General features: G+C 36.3%; 1 protein-coding gene across 3 annotated transcripts in view; it reads right to left on the bottom strand.

Moving 5' to 3' along the window:
- The window catches only part of UBE2Q2 (ubiquitin conjugating enzyme E2 Q2), a 71,920-nt gene that overhangs the window by 52,104 nt on the left and 4,278 nt on the right, over nt 1–15,538 (bottom strand). For 2 of the 3 annotated variants that reach the window (XM_043554926.1, XM_043554927.1), the window contains exons 2-3: nt 7,439–7,540; nt 2,877–2,981 (exon numbers count right to left, since the gene is read on the bottom strand). In XM_043554926.1, the coding sequence (XP_043410861.1) occupies nt 2,877–2,981; nt 7,439–7,540 (207 nt within the window). The remainder of the gene's footprint in view (nt 1–2,876; nt 2,982–7,438; nt 7,541–15,538) is intronic. The other variant, XM_043554928.1, reaches the window with a different exon arrangement.

Genomic DNA, 15,538 nt, shown 5'->3' with positions numbered 1-15,538 from the left:
CAAACCAAATAAACCAATTCCAGCCGCTATTTATTATTATACCAGGAAATACAGGGCTGGGGAAGTGGGGTTGGAAATCCCTTTAAATTCCTCCTAAAAAGCTATCAGTTGACAAGTCTTGGCCACAAAGAACTCTCAGTCATCTTTTTAGTACCTCTCTAAAGGAATATATGAATAAGAAAGGAAGGAAAAAAACCAGAAATATGAATAAGCAATATAGAATAGATATTTGAGGAAAGTCTTCAAAAAGAAAAATTAAAGGGGCGCCTGGGTGGCGCAGTCGGTTAAGCGTCCGACTTCAGCCAGGTCACGATCTCGCGGTCCGTGAGTTCGAGCCCCGCGTCGGGCTCTGGGCTGATGGCTCAGAGCCTGGAGCCTGTTTCCGATTCTGTGTCTCCCTCTCTCTCTGCCCCTCCCCCGTTCATGCTCTGTCTCTCTCTGTCCCAAAAATAAATAAACGTTGGAAAAAAAAAAAAAAGAAAAAAAAAATTAAGACCAAGATGAACTAGAAAAAAAAACTTATTAAAGAGAAAATAGAGATGGTAGAGAGGGAGAGGTTAAGGGTAGCTTACCTTAAGGGTGGCTCCTTAAGGACACTTATGAATACAACTATAAATCAGAAGTAAAATGCTATGAATAAAGAATAATCAGAGAACAAGAAAAAGCTCTTAGAATTTATATCATTGGAGAGGACCTCCAATGAACTACATCCTTAGCATTCATCCCCTTATCTGGTCCCCTCCCAAAGCCAATCTGGGCTGGTCCCATGACTTGCTTTAACCAATAAATGTGGTAGAAATGACACTGGGCCAATTCCATATCTAAGCCTTAAAAAGACCTGACAGCTTCTACTTTTGTGCTCTTGGAAGCCAAAAATTAAGAATTCTGACTACCTTCATGAATAAAGAGAAGTCAAAAGAAAGGGTCCATCCAAGAAGAGGATGAGATGCCATGAGAAAAGGTCTGGGTGAAGAAATACCAAGGTACCACACATATGAGTTAAAAGGCCATTCGGGACATTCCAGAGCAGTCATGTTTCCAAATGATTACCAGTCCCAGCCACTATCTGACTGTGCAAGTGAGGCCAGCAGAAAAAGAAAAAAAAAAAACTGTCCAGCTAAGCCTAATCAACCCACACAATTGTAAGAAACAGAATAAACTAAGTTCGGGGTAACTGGTTAAGCAGCAATAAATCAAAACCAAAAAGTTATGCTGTCCAAATAATATATTCAAAAATTGAAGGAAAAAACTTCCAGAATTTTAAATTAAAAGATAGAGACAGAATATGGAGACAATATAAAAGATACAAGGACTCAAGTAAAGAGGTCTAAAATCCCATTAGTAGGCATTCCGAAAATGAACAAATAAAGAAAATGGAAAGGAGAAAGTTATCACAGAAAAAAATACAAGCACACTTAACCAAGGAGAAAGATTAAGGAGTCGACTTAGGAAAAAGATCCATCCATACTTAGTGTCCAGCAACAGGGCAGGGGGTGAGGGGGTGGGGGTGGGGGAGAGAGAGACCACAACTAAAAATACTCCATTGTAATATTTGAGAACATCAAGGAAAAGATGAACTCTTAAAAGTTTCCCAAGTTAAGCATAGAAGAGTAAGACTCAAAATGGCATCATGCTTAAACAGCACCATTGGCTAAAAGATGACAGTGCAGTCTTTGATATTCTGAGGGAAAATTATTTTCAACCTAGAACCACATACTCAACCAAACAATCAAATGTGACCATACAATGTAATAGTATGTAACGTTTATTGGGCATTTACTATGTGCCAGGCACTGCTCTAAATGATTTACATGTACTAACTCATTTAATCTTCCTAGTTTCTCCCAAATATAGGTACTACTACTATTTTCCCCATTTCACAAACAAATTGATGCACACAGTGGTTGGGTAATTATCCCAAGGTCAGACAGCTAATAAGCAGCAGAACCAAGATTCAAACCTATAGTGGTCTGGCCATATATTTTTAGATGTTAGAACTCAGAAAGTTTACTATTCCTTCATGCTAGGATTCTACTTGAGGATGTACTCAGGCAAAATGAGAAAGGGTAAGCAGAAAGGTAACATGAGATCAGGTAACAATGGATCCACACTAGCAGAGGAGACAAAAATTTCAAATGACAGCTACACAACCAGACCAGAGAACAACCTGCTACGACTGGTGCAGAAGAACCAAAGGCTCCAGAGAGACAAGACACAACACCACTTTCTAAACTAAGAATTATTATTTTAAGGAGGACACTGCAAAAACAAAAAGCTCTTGAAAGAATGTCATAATAGAAAACTCTATACCACAAAGTCCTAATGATAAATAATAATTCATATGACTAAATATAACGGTGTTTTAGGAAGGGGAGATGGCCCGGAAGGTGGATGGTCTAAGAGCTAAATCCTTATCTACTTATAGTACAAAGTCAATAAAATAAGCCGTAAATAGGTAAATCTGGAAATCCAGAAAAATCAGAGGTGGTGGTGAACTAGTAGGCACTTCAATAACATTCGGGTTAGGCCTTAAGAAGCACAGATAGGCTTAAGGAGATGGCATTCCAGGTGAAGGTCAATGAATAGGCAAAGGCAAAAAACTGAAGAAGAAACAGTTATGGAAATCAGGAATGTTAACAAAGACAAAAAGGTAGCTGGTAGTCTGGGGGAGGCAGTTGTTTCCCTGGTCAGGTCATAGTAAATACCAGCAGCTCCAAAGACTAAAAAGATTATTTTTAGTACTTAAAATAAAACAAACAATTCAACAAGACTGACTTCTAAATAACTTGTATAATAAGAAGAAAAATTATCCTGGTTTTACTTTTGCTTGAGACAATTTATTTTAGCTCTTGAACACTAGAGAATTTTTACTTTACCTGACCCGTGGGTATTGGTTGATCTAGCATCTCAACATCCAGGAGCTTAGGAAGGTTATATAATCTGCAGAGTTCACATATCAACCACTTCAATTGCTGACGAAGCTACAAAACACATTTCAGTAAATAAGCATTATGTTAAAGAGTCCTTAGAAGACATGAATAATGCTATGACTATTGTAACCAATCCAGTAGGAAATGAAAAAGTTTGTTACTGCTCAGTTACAACTTACAGATAAAATAACAGTCTTTAAGAAATATTTTTAGGGGCTGCTTGTATAAGAAAGTTACTATGGCCTGGGGCACCTGGGTGACTCAGTCGGCTGAGTGTCCGACTTTGGCTCGGATCATGATCCCACTGTTCATGAGTTGGAGCCCCGTGCCAGGCTCTGGGTTGACAGCTAAGAGCCTGGAGCCTGCTTTGGATTCTATGTCTCCCTCTCTGTCTCCACTCACACTTGGTCTCTCTCGCTCTCAAAAATAAACTTTAAAAAAAGAAAAAAAGAGAAAGAAAGTTATGGCTTGAGTATAATCCTTACAACTAATACCTAGCAGAGCTCTAGACATTGTCCAATTTTCAGTTGCTAACTTCTTTTCTTAGAAACTTACAACTTCAGACAAGAATACATTTACATTAATGAGGCTACAAAATATAGAGGCAGTGTTGTTACACATGGGTTATCAAATTATACATTCCAGTCATATTCATTTACAAGTAGAGACAAATGTTGTCTAGCAGACAGACCCTTGGAATCTAGAGGAACTTGGATACAGCATCTAATTCCCTGAGTTTTTGAGGGTCCCCATCTATAAAACAAGGAAATTGAGAACTTCTTATAATGGTAAAGATTAAATAAAACCTGGGAAAACATTTGGCACTTAGTAGGTTCTTAAGCATTTGTCTTAAAAAAAAAAAAAAAAAAAGGAAAAAACTCACTAGGAAAACTGCATGGAATAACTCAGTAAGTTCCCATTTTTACACCCAAGGTGTTTAGTAAATATATTTAAGCAAAGAAGCAAGGTAAATTATGTTTATGAACATGCCTTTCATTGTTGGAAACAAACAGTTTTTAATGTATAAGTTTAGGAATTGTGGTCTAAGAACCATGTTCAATACTTAGTAAACTTTACCTGGAACTAGTAAGGTAACTTATTTCACCTGGTCAGGAATAGTTTCCTGGATGTCTCTGACCAAGAAAAGAGATGAAGAAGCAGGTTTATGAAGGACTAAGAAAACAGAGGATTAAAATGGGTTAAACAAAGCAAAGAATAAGACTTTCCAAAATAGTCAAAGGAACAAGCAGAAATTAGGAAAGCTGAACAGTAAATTAGGATTAAAAAAAAAAAAATCCTCAAGCTTAAAAGGCAGCAAAGCCCCTGTGGATTTACCCCTCCAACAAGCTCTGCTTTAAGAACATAATGAAGATAAGAAAGGGAGACCTGGACACAGACCCAGCCACTCCAAGTCCTGGCAAAGAAGAGTGCTGTGGGAGTGCTGTGGGAAGAGCAGCAGTGTAGTAGAGTCATACCAAGCAACAGGAAAAACAGGGTTGTATATCTTTCAGGAATTTCAGTTTCACCCTCCTCCCCCACCAATCCTCCCAAAAGCATTTGAAGGACGGAAGAAACTAAGATGGTTGGAAAAGATTTAAGAAATATTTAGAAGGTAGATGGACAGGTCTTAGAAACTTACTAGGTAGTTTGGGGACGGGAGGTGTCAGGAAATATAGGTATAAAAAAGAACTTTTAGTTCCCAGTTTCAGGCACAGGTGTGTAAAGCTTCATTATTTCATTTTGTCCCACTCACAATCACAAAAGAGAGTTACTGAAGGGAAACTTGATGGGGGTGGTAGAGTACTTCCAGGCAGGTAAGTTTAAATTCAAATGTAATCATTTTTAACAGCCATGGCACATCCAAGTGAGATTCCCTGATCTATGTGATATATAAACAGTTATATGGGTTTGAAAACTTAGATAAATTTTAGCTAAAGATACAGATTTAGGAATCCCTGGAATATAGACTATGATTTAAATAACAGTAGTCAAAGAGATTTCTCAGAGAAAGCACAGAATGAGAAGAGGCAGACCAAGGGAGAAGAGCTCAGGGAAGACCAGGGGAAACAGGAGACAGTAAGTAATCTGATGCAATTCTTCGTAAGATTATCAATTCCCAGAGGACAGGGATAGGACTTGACTTTTGTATCCACCACTTATCACAAAGCCTGGCATAGAAGCCAATCAATTAAAAACAAAAACAAAAAAGCTTCCATGTGTTCTATTAACAGTTTCCTGTATACACCCGGGGGGGGGGGGGGGGGGGGGGAGGGGAAGTATGCATAAACCCACATAGCACAGATACAGTTTTTTGTTTACAACATTGTATGCGAAAGGGGCCAGGTTATAAACAATATTCAGTGCCTTGCTTTTTCACTGGTAGATCCTATAAAGTTGCATGTGTTTCTATGGAAAGACTGGCTGCATTCTTTTTAATTACAATATAATATTATATCATAAAACCATTAACAGTAATTTTTATTTAATCAGCTTTTTACTGGCAGACTTTAAGTAATAAAGGTTTGTTAAATGGAGAAATGTTTTAACAAGGGAACAATCAACAGTTTCTAAATGGTGCAGAGAGATCAATGTTAGGGTTAAAGGAGTCCCTGGATTTGGCAACTAGAGATAAAAAATCTTGGTTCAACAATGAAGACAGAATCCAGATTATAATAAAAGAAGTAAAGCAAAGGTGAGGAAATACAGCTTATTCTGTCAATAAACTAGGTTATAAAATAACTGGCAGAAACTATTAACAGTAGAGGGTGATTTGGTTTTGTCTTTTATGTAAATATATTAATTTTTTAGAATAAAATGAGGCCCAATTTTATGCTGTCATTTTGAGTATTTTTGGACGAAAAATTTTAGATACTGAAAAATAACCCAGTCATTTCTACTATTATAAAACTTACACCTTTAGATCTTTTCAGAGGTAACCTCCTAAAGGAGATAGCAGTAAGGATGCTATCTTTCCCTGTCCTGTCACTCCCCTGCTACAGATGTGAATATGTGTGTCTAGCTTTTTACTTTTACCTCTAACCTTCATGGCTCTCCAGATCGGCCTTTTTTTTTTTTTTAAGCTTGTTTATTTTGAGAGACAGAGAGAGAGAGAGAGAGAGAGAGAGAGAGAGCGGGGGAGGGGCAGAGAGCGAGAATTCCAGGCAGGCCCCACAATGTCAGCACAGAGCCCGATGTGGGGCTCAAAGCCACAAACCAAGAGTTCATGACCTGAGCCAAAACCAAGAGTCTGAGGCTCTGAGCCATCCAGGGTGCCCCCAACCTACTTGTAAAATACCCTTCAAACTGATGTTTTTCTGTTAATTTTAAGCATAAATGTGTTTAAACCACCTATAACTCATTTTGACAAAAATCTGAGGTAAGATTCTAACTTTGCCCAATGGTCAGTTCTCCCAATAGTATTCATAGAATAATCTACCCTTTCCTTTTATTTTAACTCATTTTAACTTATTGTGAATTATCAATTTCATGACTCTGTTTCTAAACTTCTATTGTCTTTGTCCAGTCCAGTGCCAGTATACAATATTTTTATTTAATATCTTTTGGATAACTCTCATTACTTTTTTCAACTATTATTTTTTTATTATTTACTCTTTAAAACAAACTTTAGAGTCATTTTGCAAAGTTCCAAAAATAAGACTATTGGGATTTTTAGGGGAATTAACTGCATTCAATTTATAAATTAACATGAAGCTATGGAGATAACTGACATTTATAACACGGAGTCTACCCATCTAGGAACACAGTAGTCAAGTTTTCCATGTTAATTTTAATAAAGGATATAAAACTGTATAGAATATGACCTCAACTACTTAGAGTCTATGTATTTTACTAGCAAGAGAAAAAATACTGCTAGAAAATAGCTATCATTGTCAACAGTGGTTATATCAGGCAAAAATATTGTAAAGGATTTTTATTTCCCTTCATTTACTAAGTTCTCTTACAATAGTTGCTTAGTTTTATAATAAAAAAGTTGTTAATTTTTTTTTTTTTTGTAAAATGGAAAGTTACATTTCTTGGTACATTAAAAAAAAAAATCCAAAAAATCAAAAACGCTTTTTCTGGCTTTTACTGCAGTTACAGACTCCTGACAGAGAAAGCAATTCCCTAACGCTAGCATTGATGTCATTCTAGCATTATTTCCCCTCACATCCACCTCAGTTCTTTTTCCCTTTTTCTACCTTTTACTTTGGGTAGTGATCCCTACCAAAAATGCTTGGTTGGTTTAATAATCACAATTCATTGAAAAGAGACCACTTAATTCATCTAAATTAAAGCTTAACTTATGGGGAATAAAAAAGATAAATCAGGTAGTAAATAGAATTTGAAGGCCAGAAAACAAACAGACAAACAAAACTGGTCTTCAGCTCCTTTAAGATTATCAAATAATCATTAATCAGACTTTTTTTTATTATATGATCTCTTAACACCTAAGTTTTATATACAATGTTTTTGAGGAAAAAAGAAAGTAGCTTGGCTTATTTTCTCACCGAATTGTTGTTCTTAGTGTCTTCTAGACGTTCCAGCACTGATGTCAGATTTGGGTCATCGGAGTCCACAAACCATATTGGTGAAGAAGACGGGTAAGATTCCTGTTACAAAGACACCTATGTTAAACACATTTTCATACCGACTAACCTAGATATGCAAATACACTACACCACCCACCAAATAGCACAATGACCATGGATTTAAGTAAAATATATCAGGGGGAAGAAAAGCAACACATTAACATCTATGTCTGGAGAGAAGTTTCTTTTTATGGATATTTTTTAAAACAAAGTTTTATGGTATAATCTTGCCTGCTCTATGTCAGATAATCTATAAATTTAAAATCAAACAAAAAGAGTTTACCCAGCAAGCAGTAGCATTTAAAATAGAAAATAATACACTGCAAAAGTTATGTTTTATCAAAAGCTGAAAAAAAAAAACCAAAATGGTACTCAAGCACCAGGAAGATGGACTTCCTTCCCTTACAAAGAATGGTCAATCATGGCCTGGATTCTCCAGCTTTAACATTTTTTTAAGGGCTTTAAAATCTGGAATCATAAATAAATCCCTCAAAAAGCAAAAACAAAAAACAAAAAAAAAATTAAAAACAAAAAACCTCACAACCTTGAAGTATAATCTATAAATTTAAACCATACTTACTTTTGCCTTTTAATATAAGAAAGCTACATTTAAAAAAATTTTTTTTAACATTTATTTATTTTTGAGAGACAGAGAGTGAGCAAGGGAAGGGCAGAGAGAGAGAGAGACACAAAACCTGAAGCAGGCTCCAGGCTCTGAGCTGTCAGTACAGAGCCCAATGCAGGGCCCAAACCCAAAACCGGGAAATCATGACCTGAGCTGAAGTTCAATGCTTAACCGACTGAGCCACCCAGGCACCCAGAAAGCTACATTTCTAAACTTTATCTAGATGAGATCTAACTCCATTTTTAAAGGTAAATAAAGGAGTACAAACTAGGCACATGTTTTTAAATCCATATACATGTTAAAATGCTTTTTAAAAATCTCACTATACTCTCTGAGCAATTATAGAAGTTACTTTAAGTTTTTCTCCATTAGAAAATTGGCCCTAAAAAAAATTAAAAATTAAAACAAAAATCCCATTTAATTTTGCCTTTTTCCTAATAATTTTCATCCCTTCTCAGACTATAGAGAGGGATGTGGTTTCCAAAGGAACAGATCTCTTTAATTAGGTTAAGGTTATTTCCTAAATATAGCCAGTGTTAGAAGGCAGAACAAACAGCAATATAGTGACCATATGCTACATACAGCTTTCACTTGCCATTAGAAGATGGGCTTTTGAGACAGGCATTCTTCTTGTACAGCCACTGTCTGTGTGCTACAGCTCAGAGGTCAATGATGTTCTTTAACACTGTAGTGAGCAACCTCTAAAACAGTCCCAATAATCCTAACCTGGTAATTCCCTCCCCTAGACCTAATGACTCACTTTTAACAAACAGTACATCAAATAATGGGATGTCATCTCTAGGATTAGGTGACAAAAAGATGAGAACTTCTGTGTTGCTCACCCTCTCCTGCTCTTTTCATTTTTTCTGACTGAAGCCATCTCCCTATTGAGGCAAGAGACAGTGCAGCCTCTGACCAACTGCCAGCTAGAAACTGCAGCCCTCAGACCTGAGGCCTGTAAGATTAATCCTACCAAAAACGATATGAATGAGATTGGAGACAGATCCTCTCCCAGTCTCACTTTGAGAGCACTGCAGCACTAGTCAACCCCTTTACTGTCTTGTGAGAGATCGGAGCCAGGGAACCTGATAAACCACGCTCAGATTCCTGACCCGCAGAAACTGAGATAATTTTTGCTGTTTTAGGCTGCTAATTTTGTTACAGAGCAATATATAACTAACTCGAGTTCCATAAAATTCCAACATTTTATTCCATTGCAAACTGGGTACTATCAAGAAATGCTAGTTATGTATTTTTAAAAGCACAATTACATATGTTGATTTTTAAAAGTTAATGAACAAAGCACATGCTTTCACCTACTAATAGATATTTACTTTGTTCATTTGTACTGTTTTCTATTGCAAATTAGGGAAAAGTCCTTAATACTAGATACTAGCAACAGAACAACTAGATTCTAGGCATGGGAAAACAATTTTGCAGAACAGGATTAAAGCAGCATTGCTTTAAGAACTATAATCTCAATTACATTATAGTTCAAGCCAAACAGAACAGAGTATTTTTAAAGCACTTTACCAAGTATTCTTTGAAGAACAAAATTGTACTGAAGGAGGATATCATTGTATCTATTTGGTAATGGTTTATTTTGTTTTCCCACTCCTCTAATTCTCATGGTGTCCCAAATCTCTACACAGACAAAAAGAAACTTGGTCTTCAAAATTAATCCTATTCTCAAAGAAAACTATTTATCGAGTATTGCATTTTCTTCTTCAAATTCTTCAGCCAAGTTTAGGAACATACCACTAGACCTTAGTTTTGTATTTGCAACCTTAAAAACAACAGTAACAACAACAAAACCTAGATTTAGAATTTCACTGTGTAGATTACTTCTACATAAGCAAAATAAAATATATGAACTGTTGCTCTGGACTAAAACCCCTTAAAACCATATTATGAGAACTGCAACAACAAAAATTTTTGAGACCAGTTACCACCCATGACATGTTCTTCCATTCCTATACATGAGAAGGTAGGATATATAGTTGATCTAAGCAACTATGTCAACAATTTTCAAAGTGGGGCCCTTGAACCCCTAGGTCCAAACTACTTCTACAAGAATATAAACTGCCTTTTTCAATGTATTGACATTTGCACTAAAGGTATGCATACAATGGTGTGTAAAACTGGTGGAACCTTAGCACAAATAAAGGCAGTGACACCAAACTATACTTATAGTCATGGTATTCTTCACCACTATGCATTCAAGATATTTAAAGCACAGGGGCGCCTGGGTGGCGCAGTCGGTTAAGCGTCCGACTTCAGCCAGGTCACGATCTCGCGGTCCGGGAGTTCGAGCCCCGCGTCGGGCTCTGGGCTGATGGCTCGGAGCCTGGAGCCTGTTTCCGATTCTGTGTCTCCCTCTCTCTCTGCCCCTCCCCCGTTCATGCTCTGTCTCTCTCTGTCCCAGAAATAAATAAATGTTGAAAAAAAAAAAAAAAATTAAAAAAAAAAAAAAAAAAAAAAAAGATATTTAAAGCACAAAGAAAAAGGTGTTTTAGTTAAGATTATCTGTGAAGAAGTTATTTTAATAAACCTCAAATCCTTACATAGGTCTTTTTAATATGCCAACTGATGAAATGGAATGCACACATGAAAACTCCTACAGAATACTTGAGAAAAAGCATTTACGTGACCGAGCTGTGAAGTAAACTAACCACTTTAATGGAACACCAATTTTACTTGAAAGGATGACTGACAGACAATGGTTATTTCAACTTGGGTTTTTGACAGAGGTTTTCTCAAAAAAAAAAAAAAAAAAAGAGTGTTATTTCAAGGAAAACAAAGGACAGTATTTATTATTGCCAATAATAAAATTCAAGCTTTCAAGCAAAAATTAGAATTTTTGAAAACCTGTATCTACCACCATGAGCTGGAGAGCTTTATCTTAACATAATGCTTTCATGTTATATAATAAACATATCAACATTTAGAAGATTTCAGTGAATGTATTTTCCAAATAACCAATGGATGTTATAAATCATGCAAGGGGGTAGGGGATGGGCTAAATGGGTGATGGGCATTAAGGAGGGCACTTGTCTTGATGAGCACTGGGTATTACATGTAGGTGATGAAAATTCTACTCCTGAGGCTATTATACTATATGTTAACTAACTAGAATTTAAATAAAAATTTTGGGGGAAAAAAAAACATGCAAGAGTAAAAGATCCATCCATTCACAGTTCAAGAAAAACCTAATTTTGGTGAAGTATTCAAAAAGAATAACTATAATTGTTTAAATGGCTATTAAAATATTTCTACTTTTCCAACCAAGTGTCTGTGAGAGGCTGAATTTTCTTCATAATATTTCATTCAAAACAACATATCCCCACAGAGTGAATGTAGAAAGAAATGACAGGCCAGACATCAAAGACATTTATCAGAAATGTAAAATTATGCCACTATTCTCACTAAAATGTTTTGGTGTAGAAAATGTAGCCATTTTTCATAATAATATTTTTATTAACATGTAATGGGTTTATTTCAATGAATATTTTAAATATTTGTTTTAATTTCTAATGATAAATATTAACATATAACCTACAAAAACAAAGGCTCCTTGGGCCCTCAGTATACTTTTAAATAGTATAAAGGAATCTGGACTCCAAAAAGAAGAGCTAACTTCTCCACACCTCCTCCCACTTGGCCCAGAATGTCTTCCTTGGAAGAAACATCCCTTCACCATTCTATATTAACTGATGTGGTTCCACTAGAGCTAGTTTTCCTAACTCCTTCCCATCCTCCTACCTCTTTCCCTTGACTCAAAACTTGGTCACAGGGCTCTAATGAGCCCATTCCACTCCCAGTGATTAGCGGTCAGGTGGGCTTAACCAGGCAAATCTAGGTCTTCTCTGGGACTAAAATTCTCTTTCTGGGAGATCTGGAGTCATAAGGACAATGCTGGCCAGCCTGGGGTAGCCAGCATTTATCTTACCAAAACAAAAAGGGTTTATGTAAACCCTTTTCTAAAAGGTCATAGATACTAGTATTTTCTGCCATGACGTGAGACTGCACACTTGCTAACATTTTTGCCAATCTGTTAAATAAAAGGTTCTACCTGGAAAGGGAAAAAAGTTCCTATACAATATAATTTGTTAGAGCTCCAGAAACCAGTTCATCAGTAAGAATGGAATGCCATCACTTCTAGGAAAGTCTCAAAGGATAATGTCCTCCATGCACAAGAATTTAGCTCTAGCTATTTATGTCTAAAACATTACTTAAAATAGAAAAAAAAAAAAACAAAAACAATAGAAATCACCTGTACGTCCAATACCAGGAAACATGACAAACTCCATGTTACAGTCCTACAATAGAACACCACATGATAATGGAGGACATTATAGAGGAATAACTTATGACAGATCTACAATTCTGTCAAGTAAAAAAACAGATTACAAAACAATCTGACATTTAAGGGAGAGGAAGTCTATATAAGCATAGGAGAAAAGACAAGATATATATCAAAAATTTGATAGTAGTGTCTTCTGAGTGGTAAAATTACAGGTGATTTTTTTTTCCCATTTGTGCTTATCTGGTTTCTCAATTTCTTACAATAATAATGTCTTGTTTTCTACATTATAAAACATCCACCACCACCACCTCTGGAAACTAAGCGTGCACAAACTTTGCATCACGTTCAAGGTTTGTTCAGTGTAATATTTAAAAGACAATCTACTTCGGGGATGCCTGGGTAACTCAGCCGGTTAAGTGTCTGACTCCTGGTTTGGGCTTAGGTCATGATCTCATGGTTCCAGGGGTTTGAGCCTCAAGTCAGGCTCGGTGCTGACAGTACAGAGCCTCCTTGGGATTCTCTCCCTCTCTCTCCACCCCACACCCCTGCTCCTGCTTGTGTTTCTCTTTCTCTCAAAATAAACTTAAAAAAAAAAAAAAAGACAATCTACGTCGAACAGCATCCAAAATTATGACCAATAGATTTAAATCTAAGCATACGCTCAATCTCTCAAATATATGAAGCATTTTAATTTTTACAACTAAACATTGTATATCTTGAAAAGATAGTTTCTTTACTATTTCTCTTTAAAATAACCCACAATGTGCCAATTTTAAGCACTTGGATGGTGCTCAAAAATCTCAATGTAAGTTCAAGCAGTTTTCTTTACATTGTATGTTTCAGTGCTTATAACACAGCTCTTTTTCACCAGAGTTATGAAAATTTTAGACTTAAATAAACAATTATCTAGGCATCTAATTACTCAGGACCTTTTTTCCTCCTGTTCTATTAGTTGTATCAGGCTTGCAGGATGAAGTTGTCTGTGACCACCACCATAAAGGTTATAAGGGAACACATTTTCAAACAAGTTCATCACCACTACCATTATCACCATAAAATGTTACATTATCTTAATCTGAGGCAACACAACTCAAGGTTAATCAAACCAACCTCTTAGCCCGTCATTGCTTATGAAAATTATGTCTAATTCAGAAATAACTTGTCTACTTTCTACGTAAATCCACTAAGAGATCAAAGTGTGGCTCAACATTAAGCACCAGCCAGCAAAACTGCCTTCCAGGCTGCTCAGTTTCTGCTATCTTTCCAAATAATAGAACATAGAACATGGCCATCTCCAAGGACTTCATAACTTTTTGAAAACTGGTGCACAAAACTTTTTGTTGAAGGTTCAGAGGTATAACAGTTGTAATTCTTCCAGAGTCCAGTTATGAGACACACTACTTTCACATTCTGTTGTTCAGTAAATGTGGGGTGGAGAACAAAACTGACAGAATTACCTTATAGGACCCTAATAAAAGTCTAACTGCTCTGACATTAAAAAAATAAAAAGCTACCAAAAAAAATTAATCCCTGCTAATCATTTTATAAGTACACAACTAAGTAACATGATCGGAGCCCACAAAAGCAGAATGAAAAATCTAATACCTGGTGAAAGAAAAATACACACATACCCTGTGATCTGAAAATACTTAAGTGTTCTGAGTAGCAAATTACAGCTAATCAAAACATCACTGTAAGTAAACTGAGGCAGACAAAGTAAAGGTGCTGAAGAAGAGTCAAACCACCCAATGTGCAGAAACCACTAGACAGTTTCCTTGGTCCGGAGTCTGCTTTGTCTTTCAGAATAATCTTTTAGAAGAGAACACAGAACACTGTTACAACAGCCTTGGAAAAGGGAACTCTGGTTCATCACTCTGGCTCTCCAGGAATGCTTTACTTTTGGCAGGGACTATTTGTCAATTCAATTCCCCACCCCTCAACTAGCTGACATTTATCTAATACTATCCTTTTCCAGGTCTAAGGAAGTTTAACAAAAAAATCAAGTTACTAAGGGTATACACCATTCATAAAATGGAAACCTAAGTCTCCTCTTCATGTATCTGTTCTTTCAAGGGCGGGCATAAAAATGGGGATAAAGGAGGATAGATAGATAACAACTAGGAATTTGACTCTATACTATAAATTGGTCAGATGAATGGAAACAATGATTGTCTGACCCGAAAGTACCACTAAGGTGTTCAGCATGATGGTTCTGCTATTTCCAAATGATTCTCCAGGAGTTCAATTTGGAAAAGTAATCTGTCCCAGGAGGGCAGACCAAAGAAAAAGTCTTGGACTCTTTAACCAAGTTGTTCATGATTTCCTTTGTATAGCCTTGATGGGGCTACTTTTTAATCAGTGTAAAGACTAGAAACATGAAAAATTAAGAAATTAACAGCACTGACTTATTTCCCATGTAAATCTGTTAGAAAGCACTTTTCAAAATAAAATGTTATTCAGCCATCAATTTCATAACTGTAGAGGACATTATTCTTGATAAAGAGCTTTCCTATATAAGCTTTCAAGCAGGACAAAAAAGTATTATCTACTTTATAGAAAAATACAGTACAGGAAGTGATTTGCTTAAGGTCCCAGCTACTAAGTATAGACTAAACCTTTTTCTCTCACCTAAACTCCAAGCTCTAACATTTGTTATTTTAGTGTCTGGCTGTGGGGGCAGGGAAGGGAAGGGAATTTTTCACAATGATGAACAGAAATGTAATTAGCAAAACAAAAAAATGTGCTACCACACATTTTACCACTGGCAAATAGTCACTACTCATGCAGAAAGAGTAATGGCTTATGCTACCCAAACAATAAAAGTATGAAGTTTTATTTGTTTACCAGCTAATTTACATCCTCGGGGGGATTTTTCACTCTGAAACAGTGATTCCCTACCAAGAGTTACCAGATGCCAAGAAGTCCATAAAAGGAGTAGTGGAGTTGCCAAGTCACGTTAGATATTTCAAAAGGACTAAAAGAAAGCCATGTATTAGCTCCCAATAAGGCCACACAGGTTATTAAGACAAGCTGCTTTGCTTTTAGGTGTGAGCATAACAACTGGATGTTAGTGCTAACTAGCTATTAG

The sequence above is a fragment of the Prionailurus bengalensis genome, chromosome B3 (assembly GCF_016509475.1).
Source record: "Prionailurus bengalensis isolate Pbe53 chromosome B3, Fcat_Pben_1.1_paternal_pri, whole genome shotgun sequence".
In the NCBI taxonomy this organism is placed as follows: Eukaryota; Metazoa; Chordata; class Mammalia; order Carnivora; family Felidae; genus Prionailurus; species Prionailurus bengalensis.
This window is presented reverse-complemented; position numbering and strand designations above follow the sequence as displayed.